This window comes from Ambystoma mexicanum, chromosome 6p (assembly GCF_040938575.1).
Source record: "Ambystoma mexicanum isolate Mex_15411 chromosome 6p, UKY_AmexF1_1, whole genome shotgun sequence".
In the NCBI taxonomy this organism is placed as follows: domain Eukaryota; kingdom Metazoa; phylum Chordata; class Amphibia; order Caudata; family Ambystomatidae; genus Ambystoma; species Ambystoma mexicanum.
The window spans coordinates 1,016,429,492-1,016,449,012 of record NC_090935.1 but is presented as its reverse complement, the minus strand read 5'-3'; the positions used below and the strand labels follow the sequence as shown (position 1 = coordinate 1,016,449,012).

At 41.0% G+C, this 19,521-nt stretch overlaps 1 protein-coding gene across 1 annotated transcript in view; it reads right to left on the bottom strand.

Moving 5' to 3' along the window:
• Positions 1-19,521, bottom strand: part of ADAMTS19 (ADAM metallopeptidase with thrombospondin type 1 motif 19) — a 2,156,963-nt gene that overhangs the window by 1,492,401 nt on the left and 645,041 nt on the right. Inside the window, exon 7 of the mRNA XM_069625625.1 lies at positions 6,042-6,081. Within this exon, the coding sequence (XP_069481726.1) occupies positions 6,042-6,081 (40 nt within the window). The remainder of the gene's footprint in view (positions 1-6,041; positions 6,082-19,521) is intronic.

Below are 19,521 nucleotides of genomic sequence, written 5' to 3'. Positions count from 1 at the left end.
TTTGGCTTTGGGCTTCAGGCGGATTCTCATGACGGGGGCAAGGATATCAAGAGTAACAGATATAGCAGAGTGGAGCATGGAGAGGGTTGTGTCAGGGTGGGAGTCAGCCGAAGGGGCAGGGGGGGGCGAGAAGGTAGCAGCGAAAGCCTCAACTGACACACGCTTCATGGGTCGGATGACCGAGAAGGTGGGTGGCAGTGAAGAGGGTGGCTTTGCCTGTGGGGTAGGCAGGGTGAGGTGGGAGGATAGGAGAAAGTGATCACTCCAGGAGAGAGGAGTGGAGAGAGGGACGGAGAGGGGAAGGTCAGAAGAGATCAGAGCATCAAGAGTGTGCCCAGCAGAGTGAGTAGGCCCAGATGGGAGAATAGAGAGTGAGAGAGAGTCGCAGAGGTCACGAAAGAGACCAGTGGGGGGACTGGAGGCATCAAGGTGGATGTTAAAGTCGCCAAGAAAGAGGAGTTGAGTGGTTGAGGACAGGAGTGCGGAGGAGAGGTCAGCCCACTCAGAGAGGAAGGAGGAAATTTGACCAGGTGGCCGATAGATAGTAGCCACGGTAAGGGAATGGCTAGGAGAGAGAGAGAGTCGGCAGACAAGACATTCAAAAGAGGAGTAGGTCTGCGTAGGAGTGACAGTGGCAGGAATCCACTCAGGGAAGATAAGGGCAACACCCCCCCCTGCACGGTTGGGCCTGGGCATGGAGAGGATCTTGTAACCGTCAGGTAGGAGTGTGTCAAAGCAGGTGGCAGAGCTGGCTGTGAACCATGTCTCAGTGAGACAAAGGACGTCGAGGTCCAGTTCCTCAAGAAGGTGACAGATATTGGAGGAGTGCTTGATGGCAGAGCGAGTGTTTAGTGTGGCAATGTGGAGAAGGCTGCCATCCTTGAAGAACTTCCGGGGAGGGGTACAGCTCAGAGGTATGCCCTGCAGAGGTATTAAAGAAGGAGGTGAAGAAGGAGCACGAGAGGGGGCAGGGAGGGAGGGTAGAGGCAAGGTAGCCAAGGATAGAGGAGGGGGGACAGCAGGAGAGGAGAGGAAGTTGATGAGGTGTGGGAAGCGTCTATCCAAGAGGTGAAGGTTGGCCTGAGGGCCTTGGACCAAGACGGTCCCATTAGCGTAGACATTAATGATGGCCTTAGAGGAGCGGAAGGGGGCCAAGAGGACATCCCAACGGGTGCCACCATTAATGGGAGAGGAGGAGAAAGCAGAGAGCACAGAGACCATATGAAGGGTCCATAGGTCAGGCGAAGGCACGAAAAAGAGGATGTCAGTGAGAGTTTCCTTAGAGCAGGCATTAGTGTAGGTGTCAGCGATAGGGAGGCCTGGGTTGGAGACCAGGATGTCCTTTTTAAACTTTTTCCTACCAGATTTAGTGAGGAGAGCAGGATAGTCAATGGAGAAGCAGTTAGAGAAGATAGGCGAGACGGAGAGCACCATGGAGTAGGAGGGAGGGAGGGGGGGGAGACAGACGAAACGAGAGCACGCAGACAGGAAGTGAGCGGCAAGCACAAGTTACCACAATTAGAGCAAACAAGCAGTAATGCGTATTATGTACCGGGCCACCTAAGTTAGAGAATCCTGCGAGGGGAGAAAAAAGCACCCTAGTATACCACAAATCAGAGCAAACAGTAATGCGTATTAGGTACCGGGCCACCTAAGTTTTAGAATCCTGCGACGGGAGAAAAAACACCCTAGTATACCACAAATCAGAGCAAACAGTAATGCGTATTAGGTACCGGGCCACCTAAGTTTGAGAATCCTGCGAGGGGAGAAAAAGCACCCTAGTATACCTCAACTGTGAATACAGTGCGGCAGGCCACATGCGGATGTAGGAGGGGTGGGCCGGGGAACGGAGAACAGGGAGGCGGGGAGGGAGAGGAAGACCAGGAAGTGGGAGGGGGGAGCAGGAGCAGGCCAAACACCGCGCTAGGAGCGCGAGGAACAATTCAACTTTTCTTTTTTTAAAAACAAAACAAAACACTCACGGAGGCCCAGGCAGGGCTTCTCAGGCCTGCTGTTCCCCTCAGGCCACCGGCGACCGCTCTCCACGCTCAGCTGGAGAAAAGTCTTAGAAGTTCATGGTGGTGGCCCAATGTATGGTTACACACCTTACCACAACTGGTGAATTTATTTGGTTTTTCAAGTTTACCTTGCACCCATAATGCCCTTTTAACAAGAGTTGTTTCACTGAATGCCGTAGGTTTCTATTAGTGCAACTTAACCATAACATCCCTATAATGTTTTTAACTTAATTTCATAGGTTTTTACCAGTGCAACCTAATTTACCAGTAAATTCATAATTCATCATTCTCCCCTGCCACATAATGGGTATAATGTCCACAGACAGTATCATTAGTGTGCAGAAGCACAGGGGACAGGTGGTATCAATATTACCCAAAATCACAGGTGGATACAATATTCTTTTTTTGTTTTAGTTGCCAGAAAAATATGTATTGCTATTACTACTACTACTACTACTACTACTACTACTACTACTACTACTATTATATCAATTTCAGTGACAACCACCCAGCCATATTTACACAATAACAAATACATTTCTCCTTCCTTCCTTAACTCACCCTCCACAGACAATATTTCATCCTCAAAATAAGCAGAAAACTACATAACTATTAGTCACACTCACTAATTTCATTGCATAATTATAAAACACAATTTAAGCATTGTTGTAACATATAACACAACTCCACCACTGTCAATGGATGTCCCTGAACACCTTTTACTGTCCGCATTGGTTGCGGACAAGAAAAATGACTGCAGAATAGGTGTTAAACCCACGTCCATTTCTACATGCAATAACGCATACATTGTTATGTTTCTTCACTCCCCATCCTTCTGAGACATTCTTTCATCCTCAAAATAATCAGAAATATATTTTTCAGAGCTTGTCTCTACCGCAATGTCCACGGACTAGAGGTGCACATCACAAATCCAACATGGGGTCTGTTTTAAAAGTTTTGACGCACCTCATGATTTTAGTTGACCAATCATCGACCGCATGCCATGTTCCCGAATGCTAGGTGCCCCCCTGATTGCCTCAGGTATGTCTTTGGACACCATATCAGAATATGAGTCTGCAGACCAGACAGAGATATCAAAAAAAATGTGGTACCTACGTTTGGACAATTTTTTAAAAGTCTACTGGACAGATTAAACTTGCAAAAGCACGCTTTCGGGACCAGGCCACCGATCCTGAAGCAAGTTTTGTGCTAATCCTTCCAGCGGTTTGGGCTGTAGCTACAAGCAATTTGTCTTTTCATTTATGTCTAAACGTATTTCAAAAGTTTTGGGACCATCCCTATTACTTCCCCCACCCCTACTAAACAATGCAAAACGTCACAAAATAATTCAAAGATGGCTGTATACTTTGTTTGCAATGTTTTGTGAGGATATGTCGAATGGCACCTAAAATATAAGCCACCCAAAAACTGTTCTTCCATTGGCATGAGAAACTTAACCATAACTACAGGGTCGCTACTGCAGACCCTGTAATATATGTTCCTAGCATATTTCACACTTTGTTCACACCCACATCTCATACACTGGCTGACTACTTGTTCTCATCTTTGTAGTATTGGAAAAGCACCATTCTGTGGAATGTCTTCACCCTCTGTCATTATGTTATTTTAAGTACTGTTTCTGATCCCAAAATTCATGCCTGTTCTTCAATTAAATTATACAAATACAAAATAAAAGTCCTCAAACTTTGCCACTTGTCACGGGTGTAGCTCATCATGTCCATTAACGTGTTGTAGCAGCATTTTATAATTGCAATGATAACAAAGACATGGTGAGTGGAACTAGTCCAGCAATAAAGATTCGCATGGAAAATTCTTCAGACATATTAGCCCTTCAATCTCCTATCAAAAAAGTCTTTGTACCATTTAACAAATCACAAAATACTGAAACACAGTGACTTGAATACCCTAGTCCAGGTAGCCAATGTATATATTACTGGAGCCATGAATACAATGTTCTTAGTGTGTGCATAGAAAGAACAACAGTCATAGACATTACTTAAGAAAGTGAAGAAAAGTCTGAACACCCAAACACAGGTATTAATTCTGGTTTACGTCCAAATGTACGATTATACACATAAGAACATCATACTCTATTGGATACCCAGGAGATGCCCTTGAGCCACGTGAGAATTCTCAAATGCTGCTAAAGATGCCTAAATGGGAGAAACAAATAGTCTTTATCCAACCTTAACCAAATTATCGTAGAAACATGAGCTATTCTTTTGGACTGCTTTACTGAGGGCCTGATTCTGTTTCCGGAGCAGGGAATGCACGTGAGTGAGCTACCCACCACAAGCCCCTGCGGCAGTTGTAAATGTCTGGTTTGAACTGCTAATGAAGTAATGCCCAGAAGTGTGCACACGCTGTAGAGAGTTAAACGCTTGTAAAAGTGTGCAGTACGTATATATATATATTGTTTGTTAAATTCCTTCTTTACTTCCAGTTTTGGCAAAATAAAGGTGATGGTGAGCAATGGCAAACATATGATTGCAATTCTACTTACTGCCCAGCATTCATGAAACACTGTCACTCTCCTAGATATTTTGCTAAGCATTTCCTGGCATTGGCCAATGCACGAGGGACACTGCCTCTGCAATGTGGGCCATTCTAGAGCAGTAGCCCTGGGTGTCCTCAGTGCTGCCCCCACGACTTTTTCGAGGGGCTTCTGCCACTGCCAGTGTGCATCAAGCAACCTCATTCGGGGCAGAATCCACATTTACTAAGGAGGCGGCCATTTGGGTGGTTTCCAAACTTGTTGCTATACTGTAAAGTAAGGTTTGTTTCCTAAAATGATTGCTTTGAAAATGAGGTGCATCATTATATTGGCCACCTCTTTCTCACATGCTAACAACAAACTTGTTATAGCATAACACTACAATACTTTCCTTATGTTATCGGCCTGTGGAATAAGCCTTCCTGCCACTAATACATTTTGTTTTCAATATAGGGAAGGCATCGCTTTGGAAATGATATATTCCTTCATGTTAGGACATATCCATTTTGGTTTGCTAGCAGAAAATGGACTAATTGTGAACGATTGTCAAACATTTTAATTAAGATTGCACATTATTGTTTTGGTGACAAGCTTTTTATAACCGTCTTTTGTACATAATCTGGTCAAAGGTCTGGGCAGGAGCTGGGAGAACAGCTACATACTAGTGAGCGTTGGCGACTGTGATGAGACAATGCAGGTGTCGTTACCATTCTGGCATTCAAAGAATTTGACCATGTTCTTTTTTTTAAATGTGTGGTACCTTTTAATTAAAAACCTTTTAGAATGTTCAAAGAACTCCTTCTTGAATGACATATATTTCAGAGAGTCTATAAGCGAATTGTTATCAAAGGTCTTCACATTAACTCTGGAACTGAGAGTAGAAGCAGTACAGGGGTTCCTTCCGGTAAGGAACTAGTGAAAGGCACAAAAAGGGACAGTTTGGTATGTGATGATCTGCTGCAGGGGAGAGCATCCCTTCTCATTGTTCATGTGCCTCTTTATCCATGTCAGAATTGATGGATACGTGAAGGATTTAAAACCTGTAGAATCACTGTGTCGTTTGGGGGCCCCAAACTATATCACTTACAGCATGGCAAAAAGCCTGGGCATGCCCTTCTTTGCACATGCTCTTTCTCCCTCAGAGGAAACTCAAGGATTTAAGAACATACCTCATGTTTAGGGCCACATGTGTCCCACCAAAGGTGACACCTAATAGCCCAAACTAAAAACCAAGGTGCCTGCAGGAAAGAGGCCAATGGTGCAGTGGCCTACTGGAAATTCTCCAGAGTTCCAGCTAGGCCTGTCCACCACTGGAAATAGGTGAACCTTGCTTATAGGATGAATAGGTTTTCAGAAGGTCAGACTTTTTAAAATGGCCCACTGGGATATAGGGAGGATTGCTTTGGACATGTCCTGTGCTATGATCAAAAAAAATCAAATGCTCGACTTCTTTCTGGGTATGTTCCATTGCATACACTGCATCATTGAATGGTCACGTGTTCACTTACCAACGGTGTCACATGGTTCATCTTTATGGACACAGAAATCCTTCCTACAAAAAAACCCAGAAAGAAAGCATAATTAGTGCACAGCTGAGTGTCAGGTTAGCAGAGATTATGCGACACATACCCACATGCTTCCTATGGTTCAGCAAAAAACTACATTACTCCTTTATCTGAATAATGTTTGTGAAGCATCGGCTGGAAGACGCATGTACGTTGATACATCGGTGTCCTTGGTTTTAATGGGGTTTGGCGGTTTAGCTAGCAGCAAAATAAGGCTAAAGTGAATAGTACTTGGATGAAATAAGTTTATAGTGTATCTGTCATGTGGATTTCAGAAAAGTACCTGCATAAAGGTACATTTTGATAGCCAAGCAAATATGGGAAACGTAGGTTAAAAATGACACTGCCTTGCTAAACACTGGATGCTTTACATTGTATTGTTTTGTAGATAGATTATGGAGCCAATTCATGGAATGACACGCAAAATTGTGCAATGGCCCCATGCCGGAAAAAGCCTGCGTGATTAAGAAAATCTGTGCGCAATGCGTATTCATGGGATTGTTCGCGCAAGGTAACTGTATTCGCAAGTCATGGCTGGAATGTCCCTGACACGCCCACACGCAAAGCTCGAAACTGCCAGATCAGCTACCTTTGCACCCACCCCGGGGGTCACCCGTAACTGTATCCGGCACCTAACAACATGCAAATGAAAAATCGTAACTCGCCAATAACTCGGGAAATGTTCATGCAGACCCACATGAAAGTTTCCTGCACCCCCGCTACACAGTTTACGCGCACCCATACGTTACATCGGAACCCCAATTGAGTATACGCACCCCGATAACTGACATAGGATTCCCACCTGCCCTCTGGAAATCCTACGTGCAAGTGTACGTACGCCAGCCATCGGGTGGCAGATCATATTAAGGACTTGCGTGGGCATTTCCCAGCCAAGACGTTGTGCGATCGATTCCATGAACACGTGTCTTACCGTGCAATAGTGGCCGTGGGAGGGACGGCTCGGAACCCCCACTTTTTTGGAAGTTATTACCCATTTCAGGTGTTCCACCCCTTTCCCAGCCTTCTGCTTAGGCCATGCCCACCCTATGCTCAGAGGCTCGCGCAAGGCCCTCGACAGCTTGCACAGGTGTGCCAGCCCTGTGCAAAATCCATGCAAGTCCAGGAAAAGTGCAGCACATTTGATTCCATGAATCGACAAACAGAATTGCGCGTGCAGATTGGGCGGATGTAGCCTATTTTCTGCGCAATAACTTCCATGAATCGGCCCCTATATGCATAGTGTTGACACCTGGCTCCACCTCAATACATTGATACGGCTCTGCTTCCATCATGATCCTATACACAAAGGACGTAGTGACGTCACTCGTATTGCAGTAATGTTGCCTTTCAGAAACACCAGTGAAGGATGATACAGAACAAACACGAATGTGTGCATACACATTATTGACCTCACATTGCTTTACCTTGTTAGATTCGAAAACAGTATTCACATACACAATGAATACATTCAGAATTTATGAAATACCTTTTTCATCCGAGCAACACTATGAGTTGGGTTATGGAAAACACTTGGGCAACTACTGTATTACAAACGACGAGCCACCATGGACTGGGATTTATTCTACCTGCGTGGAAACTTTTGACGGAGATGTGTTAGACAGAATCACCAGCCGTACACTTTGGGAACACTACAGGCAATTAGGACTAAAAGTGTAAGCACAATTTCACCTTTGGTACAAGCCTTTACTTCACAGTAAAGTGGTTGCGATGGCTGAGCAACCAGACTTATCTGAAGAGTTTAAGTGAGAAGTAGAACAAGTTACACAAAGGACCAATAATACTGTGATTCAAATAAACACTTACTCAAGGTTTCTTGGTAAAAGAATATATATTTATTTACACATTTAGTTCAAAAACATTACACTAGCACAAGCAGCTCAATATCACACACTAATAAACCACAAAAATCCAACCGGCAAGTAAATGAACAAGTTTAGCTCCAAAATAAAGTGGGAGCAAAATGGCACTTCAGATACTTAGAAAAGGGAGCAAACGACAAGGCTATTAGAATAGACAGCCCAAATACATTCATATGCAGAGCAAAGGGTTTCAGTTACATAAAACCAGCAATTCTTCTCAACAGGCCTGGGCCAAAGTCAATGGTTCAGAGTCTTTTGTCTAGGATAGCACAGTTCTGATATATAATGGTTAAGTCTTTAACACAGAGATTAGAAGAATTTGCTAGGCGAAAAGTTTGACGAATTTTTAGAGAAGGATGAACCTTTGAAGTTGAGGAAAGTTTCACACACTTTCTCGATGGCTGAAAATATTTCCAGACGGCGTTTGCACAGTACCTTTTTAAATGGAGAAAGCTGTAGCAGAGGCAGTTGTTCCTGGCAGGTCCGAGCAGGTCTTGCAGTTCCTGAGCTTCAGTCGTGGGGACAAGAAGGAGGACGTCAGGAGGTTCCTGCACTGCCCAGGGATGAGGCCAAAGCTGTAGCAAGACATCGCTTTAAGGTGTAAGTGCCTTAAAGACCACAAACTGGTTTCCTTCCCTCTGGCTATCTGGTTATCAAGCAGCATACTGTTTGACCAGAATAGGACGTCGTCCAGGTGGCTTACGAGTTGGTTGTTCCCACCAAACTCAAGGGAAGAAGTCAAGCTTGAAGGGCTTCTCTCTCGATTGGAGTTTCAGGCAATTCAGACCTGCAGCACGGCTTCACCAGTCGTCCAGGAGTTGCAGCAATCCTCTTCCTGCAGCTCGTCTTCGGTTCTTTCATTCCAGTGGTCGACTCTGCTTTCCAAGTCCTAGAGACCTGCTTTTAAACAGTTTTCCCCCATTTATTCAGCCTGGCTGTCACTCACCCAGTCAGCCAGCCAATCACACCAGAGTGCATTCAGGTCTCCTAGGAAACTAAGCACAGGGAGTTTCGGGCACCTCCCTCATATCCTGTCCATCCCAGACACTCTGGCACCAGAGGAGGGCTTCAGCACAGAAGCCCACCAACGGGCACGAACAAAGGGACCAAACCTGGTTTGGGGCGCAGAGTTTAACACAAGAACGACTTTCCCAAAATGAAATGGCAAAGAAGTTGACCAGAGTCTGTTTTTACAGATAGGTCTTGGGCGCCATACTGAAAAACATGGCTACCCTTGATTTTGAGCTACCGTTGTTAGCGGTTGCGAAAAATCACAGTAGTTGATCTAAACCACTGCCACCAGCCATTTAAAATAGGAAAAGGTAACATTTTACTGTTACATGAGTGTTTTGACTCAGGGGAAGCTAAGCAACCCCTCCATCACCCTATTGGAAGATAGTGTGTGCTGGGTCAGTACATTTAAAAAGAATAGTAAAGCCAATTTAACTTCACATGCTCTGGGAGACGGTAGTCAGTCCCAGAGAAGGTATTTAAACCTTGGGGAGACTGAAAGACACCCATGGGCCACTGCACTGAAGGTGCTGTGTGACACACAGAAAAAGATGATGCCACTGGAGTGTTTTAAAACTCCATAACCAAAGAACACAAAAGTTAGACACACACAAAATACATGGAAGAGTGGGAAAAAAGGCTCACACTTTTCCCAGGTAAATAATTAAGTCCCAGAAATCCAGCAAAGTTGCTGGGGGTCTCAAAAGGTAAGGGAAATTAGCACATTCTTGAGAATTCTCCCTAACAAGATGGATTACAGAAAAGTATTGATCTTTTTGCCTGCAAGAGTGGAGAAACAGGCTGATTAACCCGTGTTTCAGTTCTCTAATAGGTGTAAAAGTAAATGCCATGAGGGGAGAGGCCATGAACTCCGACTCCACGCCCATGCCCCAAGCCCCATAGTGAGGTGAGGCACAAACCGCCAAGAGCTGCAGTCTTGAGGCCCCAACCCCCCGAATAAGACCAGAACATTTCAAATTCTATCTAAGGTGATGTACACCATGGCGTCACTGGTTCTGTAGCAACATTGTGGCATTGACTCTGGACCTTTGTATGGGACACACAACCCTGCGGATGCAGCTTGCACCACCCCAGGAAGCCGGGTGTTAGTGGCATGCTTCTTCAGTTAGGCAAATCTCACTGCTCTACTCCAACAAAGTATTGTGCTGAACAATGCACCCCCCATGAGGAAACAATTACTGCAGGTCACCTGTCTTTATGTAAGGTGGACAAGAATAGGATTTCCGCAGAATTTGCTAAATGGTTAAAGTTGACTGATGTAAAATGATTTAGGAATGATACATTATGCTGTGGTAACACAAAGACAATAGTAAATGAATATACATGTTTATATTATGTTTCACTTTGACATTATCTGGCTTCTAAGTGCTGTAATAATATGCGGTGATATTAACCAATGTAATTGCACTCAATTGATACAACTGGTAAGTATGAGTCTGCTGTGTCAGGAATCAAACCTTTTACGGTAGGTCACACACAGATAACTGAAGTGTATGCCTAACTCTCTAAGCTATCTTATTGTCTGTACATCTTTCCTAGTATTAGGATGCAAATGCTCATTAAGACCAAAACAACACTTATATATTATGTACTAAGCTAAATGTCCTGGTCCAGAGATGAAGAGAATGATTTGTCAGGTAAGGCAAATTTGTCTTCAACCCATGCCCTCCAAATAAATCAACTGTGATCCTTGCAAGTTACCTCAGCTCATAGAAACATGTTAAATTCGGCACAATCATTTACCTTTCAGGTATGGAAAACCAAATACATGATTATAAAACAGCTAAGACTAGTGTTAAAGAGAACCCAATGATACACACTTGCTTCCACTCCTGCAAACCTCATCTGCCACCAACATTGTGCTTTTGCAACAAAAACAAGGTCTATGTTGAAAGAAAGGCAACTGTCAATTATGTGCACCTCCAAAACATTATATGTTTTTTAGATTTTAACATAAACCGTCTTCTCCAATGGCAAGATAAAGGAAGAGAGCCTTCAAGTTCCATAGTCTTTTGAAAAAGTAAATTGTAAGGATTAATGGAACCAAAGATTATCTCCCTAAATCACACTGATCCTAAAAACGGTGCTGCTTCTTTCTAAGGTGGCGTATATTGGGGACGAAATGGAAAATGTTGTTTGAATACAAAAGAGAATAGGTTTTGCCTTATAACAGCACCCAAAGAGATATGTGGAGATATCCACAGACTATTTGAGATTTTACACTCACAAGGAACATTTATGCAAGCATGCCAAAAAAACAACATAGGAATCGATTTGTAAACAACAGTAATTGCAACAACAGAAGTTTTGGGAGGTCATGTGCACCCGATTTCGTGGTGTCTGAAATGTATTTACCAACAAGAGAACCCAGACTGAGAAGAAATATTCAATTATTACGATAGAAAAGTCAAATAACTGAATTAAGAATGTGACATGCTTCATGCGTTGTACAAGGAGAAAAATGCATCATGGCTTTACGTTTTAAAAACACAAATAAAACTGTATTTTTTCAAATACTGTGTGATCACACATGGAATGGATTCAAACTAATATATAATGCACTTACATTGAAAGGCCACATTTTGTGTAAATAGAACACTGTGTTTATTTGTTCCTGTTCAGTAGTATACTGACTGCAAACTGACCAATGTTTTATCTAAGGGTGAAAATCATTCTAAAAGGATTTCAAGCGAAGGCAGAATTGTCCTAATCCGGAAGATACTTATCTGTTAGTCTGACACTCCAGATAATAATGAGACCAGGTACAGTGGTCTTGCTTGCCAGTCTTTTATTAAATAGGTTCCGGCCAACGGTTTACAATCTTTCATAACCTTGCTTTCAGTCTCTGGGTTACTCTGGTACTCCATGTCTTCTCATTCCATGTATTTCCGCTTCCAGTTTTCATGTTTGGACAAAGGCGAAGTTTGCTCTAGTGCTAATATGCAATGGTATTAGCACTTTGGCAAACTTTGCATTTGGGCAATTAGTACCCTGGTACTTATACCATGCTATACCACACTTCTCATGGTGCAATGGTTTTCTAATATGTCCCAGGGTTTTTAGAAATAGTGCAAACTTTGCCCGAGTGCTAATTACTTTGCACTTGCACTGGTGAACATTTTTGGTAATCTGGCCACTGTTAGTTGAATGTGGACAGAGGAGTAGCCTATGGAACCAAAGGAGCAGTGAGGAACAGATGATCCGAATATAGTGTGATGCTACAAATCAGCTGTTCTTTCAGTGGGCAGGCATTGGACTGGACTGTGTGTAAAAGCATGTACAAGAAGCACTCTGTCAATGCCTTCTCATTTAGCATCTATCCATATCTCACCAGAAACAGAGAAATATATTGCTCACACCTTATCAATGATCAAACCCTTGATACTTTTGTTGGAATTGGTCAAATGGCAATTCCTCCAATCATGAGAAGTTGGACTGTAGATTAAAAATTATTGACTGACGTTAACATTTGTCCATCATATGCAGGACATTTCTAAAGTACAGATTCTGTTTTATTTATTTTTTAGTTAAGGTTAACTTGACACTTGTAAAATACTTTATTAGGAGTGTTGTTAATACATTTCCTATGCATAAATAAAGACAAAGCTGATCATTTCAAGGGATTGGACTCCTCAAATAGAAAATCATTTTGGACTACAAGAGCAGAACCTAAACGTAACTTCTGTCAACAAGATCTGAATAGAATATATCATTTGCAGAAAATCTGGAAAACCTTAGCTCAAAAATAATCAAAACAAGGTTTAAATTGGAATTTCAGAATCCTGAAAATGTTCCATTTGAATAAGGTAATACAAGTGTACTTTTCTGATCATCATGTCCCATTATATGAATGAAGAATTCAGTTCAGTCCTGATCTAGATTAAATGTTTATGATAGTTTTGAGCATGACACGATTTTTACAAATCTTTTATAACAGAAGAGGATGTTCAGGTTGTTAAGTACTGCAGAAATAGGAACAACCCTGGCCATTATGGTTTATTTCAGATACTTGGGCAGAATATTACTACCCACTGGGTAGAATATGATTACGCACTATAGCAGAAACCAAATGTTGTTGCCTTTGTATAGACAAATACTATTTCTAACGCATTTTGTTGTAACCCTCTTATGACTGCACCAAAAAACATAGCTTGATTGTCCTAGAAATTGCTTACATGGAAACTTACTGTTTAACCTTACGTTTCTATAAAGTCTATGTGCCCTTCTATTCTTAATATTAATTATTTGAATTCTAAAGATATTGGCATCCGATTAGATTCCTAAAAGTAAATATGCTAATTCCAATGTGCTTTAATAATGCATGGGCTGCTATGTATTACATTTCTAAGATCCTGCATTTATTAAAACATAATAATAATAATAATAATAATAATAATAATAATAATAATAATAATAATAATGATAATAATAAAATATGGGTTAAAGTACCCCCCACCATATATTATAAGGATATAGATATAATGATGCCAAAGGCTGAGTTCCCTTATAAGGTCACATAGCTCTGAGGGGACTTGAAACATCATTTTTTCAAATGGTAGGAGGTATTTTATTCCTTTTAATACTTGGCTACACAATGTCATACCTTTTAATTCTTGGCCTCTTGCTTAATCTAGTTTAAGAGATCTTCAACTGGCTGATTCATATAATCAATGCAGAATCTGTATTTTTAAAAGCTAATATGCAGCTTCAAGTATTTTGCAAAAAAATAGCATACACTTTTTAATAAAAATGCATTGGAAAAAGGTTTTCATTTTGTGCTTTAAAATGTTTAGTAACATGCATATTCGTGCTCATATGTGACAACTGCATAAACAATATAAAAATACTACTGTAAATAGTGCATCAGTAAATGGTTGCAAAGTATCATAGAAAGCTAATTTAGAAGAAAGGATTTTTAAATGATGTCATGGCTTTGATTAAGTTCTGCAGTGAGAGTTGGAAGTCTGCTTAATTTTGCTCAAGCAGCAGGTATTGTGATACCACAACTGAAGTATAATAACTGATTACAGGGCAGTAAGCATGTCATTTTCTTATCATAGGTCTGAAGTGATATCACAACTTGGCTGTGACAAGAACAGTATTTTCAAACTTCTATTTGAGTATTGCAGGCTGCCATGAATATTAACAATAATAATGATAATACTAATAATAATACCAAAAAAACTACTAATAATAATAATATTGATAATATGAACAATAATATTAATTTGCGTTCTTTTATAGATTTGCTGCCAGATTCCTCCCAATTGTAAGCCTTGTAATAACAGCTGTTATTAGTAGCCAATTTAAAGGTACTCAGTTTATTAACTTCAGAAGCACTGAATATAATTTTTAGGGCTGTTTGAGAGAGGTGTGCAGGGCCAGTAACGGCCTGCCAACCCGATCCTAGGCGAGGGCCTTGGTGAGGGCTCAGGGCTGTTACCCACCCTGTTTGCCCCATGACAAGGGAGTGATAGCTATTCACACCTCAGGGCTTCATTCAGGATGCAGAGTTATTTTTCTTATTTTATTTTACAGGAAATGATCCCAATCTCATGTAAAAACAAAGAAATCAAGATGACCACTGCCATAGAAACTACAAAAGGGATCTAGTCCATTTTATATGTCAATGGTTCACAGAAGTAGTGCAGAGCCAGAGCGAGGAGCCACAACAGGTAGGCTGGGGAGGCGATTGAGAAATGGCATGCAGGTGTCGGTGGGTTTGGGGTGTCTGAGGAAATTGTGAATCTTGTAGCATGCACGGGCACTCTGGGAATGGTGACATCCAGTGAAGGGCCTCAGGTGGCTGGGAAAACAGGTGGTAAACTGTTCTCACTTGTGTTTACAGCCACCTGATTGGCTGACCACCTTCGCTAGGTGCAAATTGACCATGAAAAGTGCTGGTTAGCCCCATGTCTGGGGTGAATATTTAACTCATGACCTCTCTACCCCTGACATATTAATCAATGTATACATTGTTATGCATTTAGAATAATGATGAATCAGGCTTGAATAAACATCCAACTCTTTAAGAGTTGTCTGAATGTACCAATTCAGCCTTTACACACTTCATATTCAAGAATGGCAGAATCCATTATGTTTTTCCAAATCGTCCAAACTCTTCATAACCCAACTGCACTAGTCAATTTTATGTTTGTGCACTGCATTCTTCTTTCTGGATGACCTCAGTGGACTGCAGCTTAAATTAAACTATCAGCTTTCCTAATAATTTAAATTATGATTGCTTGTTCTTCTGTTGGTACAATGTTTTAATTGGGTGGCAACTAATTTGCGAGAATGTTCAACCCACCACAAATCAGGCACGCACATTGTTTATTTATTTAACAATGTTTTCTTATTATTTATCCTCAGACACCAATTTAATATCATTGATTCCCTGCACCCTCCCTTACCTTTCGGGGCAGGATACACACAGGTACGCACACAATTTCTATTTATTAATAAAATTAATAATTAAATACATTTAAAGAAACACAATACACATCTATGAAATTCTAATATCAACAGTTTCTACAATGAAGAATGATCCATCCAATGGTCCCTTGCATGGTCAAAGCTGTTTATAACAAATGTAGACTTTCTTTTAAGGCACACACATTACCATATGTGCTTTTGGTTTAACCTGTGCACTCATTCACCATGGGTAGAGGAGGGTATGAGGGTTCAGGAAATAGCATTCATTTGTAAAAAGAAATTTAAAACAAAACTTCTGAGCCTTTATAAATCTCTCTATTCATTTGGGATAAACACTTCCTCTCTACCCAATAGCCATGTGAACCATCTCTTAACATAATTCTAGAAAACTCAATTTAAAAACAGGCTACTTGATATTCCTGCATCTAAATCACTTCCAAAAATAAAAATGCATGTTTAACGCGTATGATTGCTAGAGTCCCTCCAATGCTGTTTCTATTGCATTAATGTGCAAAATTCTACACTTGTCATTATCAATGGGCAACCTAAATATAGGAAAATGGGTAACAGTTAAAAAGTGTTTTCCCTTTGTTTTGGGTGGTTCAGTACAAGTAACAGGACTCAGGGTCGTAGGGCACCCAGAGAATAATTTCAATTACATTACTAGGTATTTACAAAGTGAGAATTTTACCTTGCCTTCCATTCTGTGCTTGAGCATTGCACAAATGAGGAGTCAAGGATCTCCTAATATACACACCATTGGGCCTATTTAGTGAAATCTTTAATTCCAGAAGCACATATGCTTCTGAAATATTTGCTAATTTCCCAGGATGTGCAGTTTAAACACCCCCCATTCACCTGAGTATGTGCACAAATAATGTAATCTATTCCCCTTTAGGATATACTTTCCTTCAGACATTATATTTCCTCTTAACTGTTTCACAGACAGGTGGGCACCCTCTAAAGGACTTGTTCCATGTTCTCTCTCAGGTACCAGGTAGACATTATTCAGCAAGATGGGGTGAGCTTCCCCCACAGTCTGGTTTCCCTCCTTCTGCATTGGACCTGTCACCAGGTGGACCCCTATTACAGTGCACTGTTTGTAATCCAAAGTGGGTCCAAAGAAAAGAAATGTATTATATTCTCCTTTCTGTTGTGGTCAATTTTCCTTTCTCTCCTTCCTCAAATCAATTTGCCTGTCAGTCCATCCCAGTCAGTGAGTGAGTGAGTTTCCAGAATATGCAGGTTTCGACTTTTATAGATTTGAAACCCCTCCTTTGAAGGTGGGTATGATTTATTTAATCTAATCGGTCAGTGTGATTGGATAAAGTTCCAAAAGTACCATCACACTAAGCCATCCCCTTCATACCCATTCGGCATATTAATGAAGAGGGTCGACTAATGGGAGTAACTTCTAAACCCAGTTCTCCTCCCATTTGATGAGATGTCATCTTGGATATGTCTACATTAAACAATTGGGATTTTCTTAAACATCATGTTCCTCAAATGTGATCATGTTACTACTCAGTTTGTCAGATTGCTCTCACTCAGGTGGATCGAATGATGCTAGTCTGATTTCAGCATGACATGTAGTGTATGTGCTACAGATTTTTGCTTTTTATTCTCTGATACTTTCACACAAAAATCTTATTTCCAGCTCAACATAATGGCCTCATGGGCACAGATGCTAGGAGATATGAACCACAAATGTGCAACATTTCTGTGCAAACATATCCACATTAATATAATTTGTATAATTAACATATCAACAAAATTACATTTTATAATAAACTGATAGGGTTTTTCACCCTAATCAATTTGAAAATAGTATATGTTTCTATGAATTTCCTGTCAAAATATATTCAATAATACGATTTCATTGTCAAATTCTAATAGGCAGTTTTTTTCTTCATTATTTAACATAAAATTAAATATTAAATGGAATCTCCAGTTCTTTGCCTGGCAACAACCAAATGGTATCAGTTCCTATGAAGCTTTGTAGCTGCCAATTTATGACTCTAGTTGTCCAGACAAAGGTTCTTTGAAGTGAGGAAATGCTCTGCCCCCTTGAGTAACTACAGCAGATGGCTGCCACAGAGGCCAGAAAACATATATCCTAGAATAGCCTGGCTTATGGGAAGGTCTGCTTAATTGGTAGGAATGCCACTGCTCAGAATGTATCGCCTGTATTTTTAGGGAGTTTTTGCAAAGGCCCCATAGCAAATGGAGACTGTAAATAGGCAGCATTTATTTTATTTGCAATACCTATTTAGGAACGAAACAAGCATTTGGTGCTTTGCTTAATCAGGAGTATGGTAATGTTGTATAGACAAGCATCAAAGCCTGAGTTTCTCTTCTTTTGGACCAGCCATTCCCCAGTCCTGTAGTTGTTGGGGAAGAAATTGTAATTTTACTTCCTAGGCCAAAGTGACTGTTTCATTAACAAATGCAACCTTTAAAGTCATATGATTTTCAACATTCCCACAATGCAATTGTCACTTTAAACATGGCAACAATATACAATTTTCTTTGCAATAAATCGTTGGTCAAAGAGTTAGAATGCAGGTTTCTGTAGATTTTGATTTAACAATGCTTATTCTTAGTCCTGGAAAGTAATGAACAGAAATAACACAGGCCAAACAATGTTTTTTACTCTTTCACAATGTGTTGTCCTTTTACATCATGGATTGATAGTTTTCCATTTAATAAAATTTGCTGGATTCTTTCAGGTAACAAGAAGTATTCTTTTTTTTGCCTTTTCATTTACTCTGGATATATACTCTTGCAGATGTGCTGCTAACATCGCAATTCTTCCTCACACGTGCATTTTTCAAATGCTTTACACATGATGTAGTTCACATGTTTTTAAACTGTGCATTTTTATCTTCATTCTTGTATAGCTTTCACTACCAGTCTCACTCCAGCACTCATATCCCTATTTACATTTTACCAAACCATGACATGAACTGCACAAAGCTAATTTGTATTTCAGCATTGCTTTGAAATGTTGATGCCTGAGTTCATAGAGACCTTGGACAGTCCAATGTAGTCTCTAGCATATACACTGTTTAGAGTACACTATTGTAGATAATAACTAGACACTGCAAGATTTAATATTGACCAACAAGTTATACTCATCCATACACATTTCTCTATTTTCATAGGAGCCATTAAAACTGGCTGATCTAAATAGTATTTTATTATTTCTGTGTAAACTTTGAGGATACTATAATTGGCAATCAGAGAGCATTGCATGTCCTTTGGAAGTGGTCATTGTGTTTAGGCTTGTGCCTCTTTTGAGTGGAACCACCTAAATACATGTATGCCTACTTACCAGAGGTTATGTATGTCTACCTTACTGGATGAATGTGCTTTGAGGGCATTTACTAATGCTTGCAAAGGGAGAACAGTGGTGGTCATTTCCTCTCCTCATTAGTGAATTGGTAAGCAGTTGGACTTGATATGTGAAGACACATGTAATGCCTGCAGTTTAGAACAAAAGGGCCAGAACTGTTCTCTATGAAAAGACAATATTCATTTCAATTCTGTAAAGGAAAAACGAATTTGGGGCCCCAGCTGTATCTCTAGACAATGTTGTGTTTACTTTAGAAAAGACTCAGACAGTTAAGGCCTATTTTCACATTAACTATCCCAATATGCTACACATGAGCATAACCTTGGCTTTAGCGACCCTGCAGATGCCAATGCCAGTACAATCAATAACACCCTAGTGGAACTGGGCTTCACCCAGAAGATTACCGAGCCCACCCATATCAAAGGGAGAACTCTGGACTGGCTAGCTGTGCACAACTGCCCAGTCATGGTCTCTGCCATACTCCCGCAGCCTTGGACAGACCACTATCTGATCTCATTCACCCTAAAGGCAACCCCAGCACCAGCCAACAGCATAGCTCCAGCTATCCAATCCCGTAATAAAAAGAACATCACCCCTGACAACTTGATCCCGCTCATCATTCCAACTCTGAACGCCATCCCAGATCACACTGATCCCCTTACGATGGTGGACATCTACCATAAAATTATGCTCTCATCCCTTGATGCTATAGCCCCTTTGA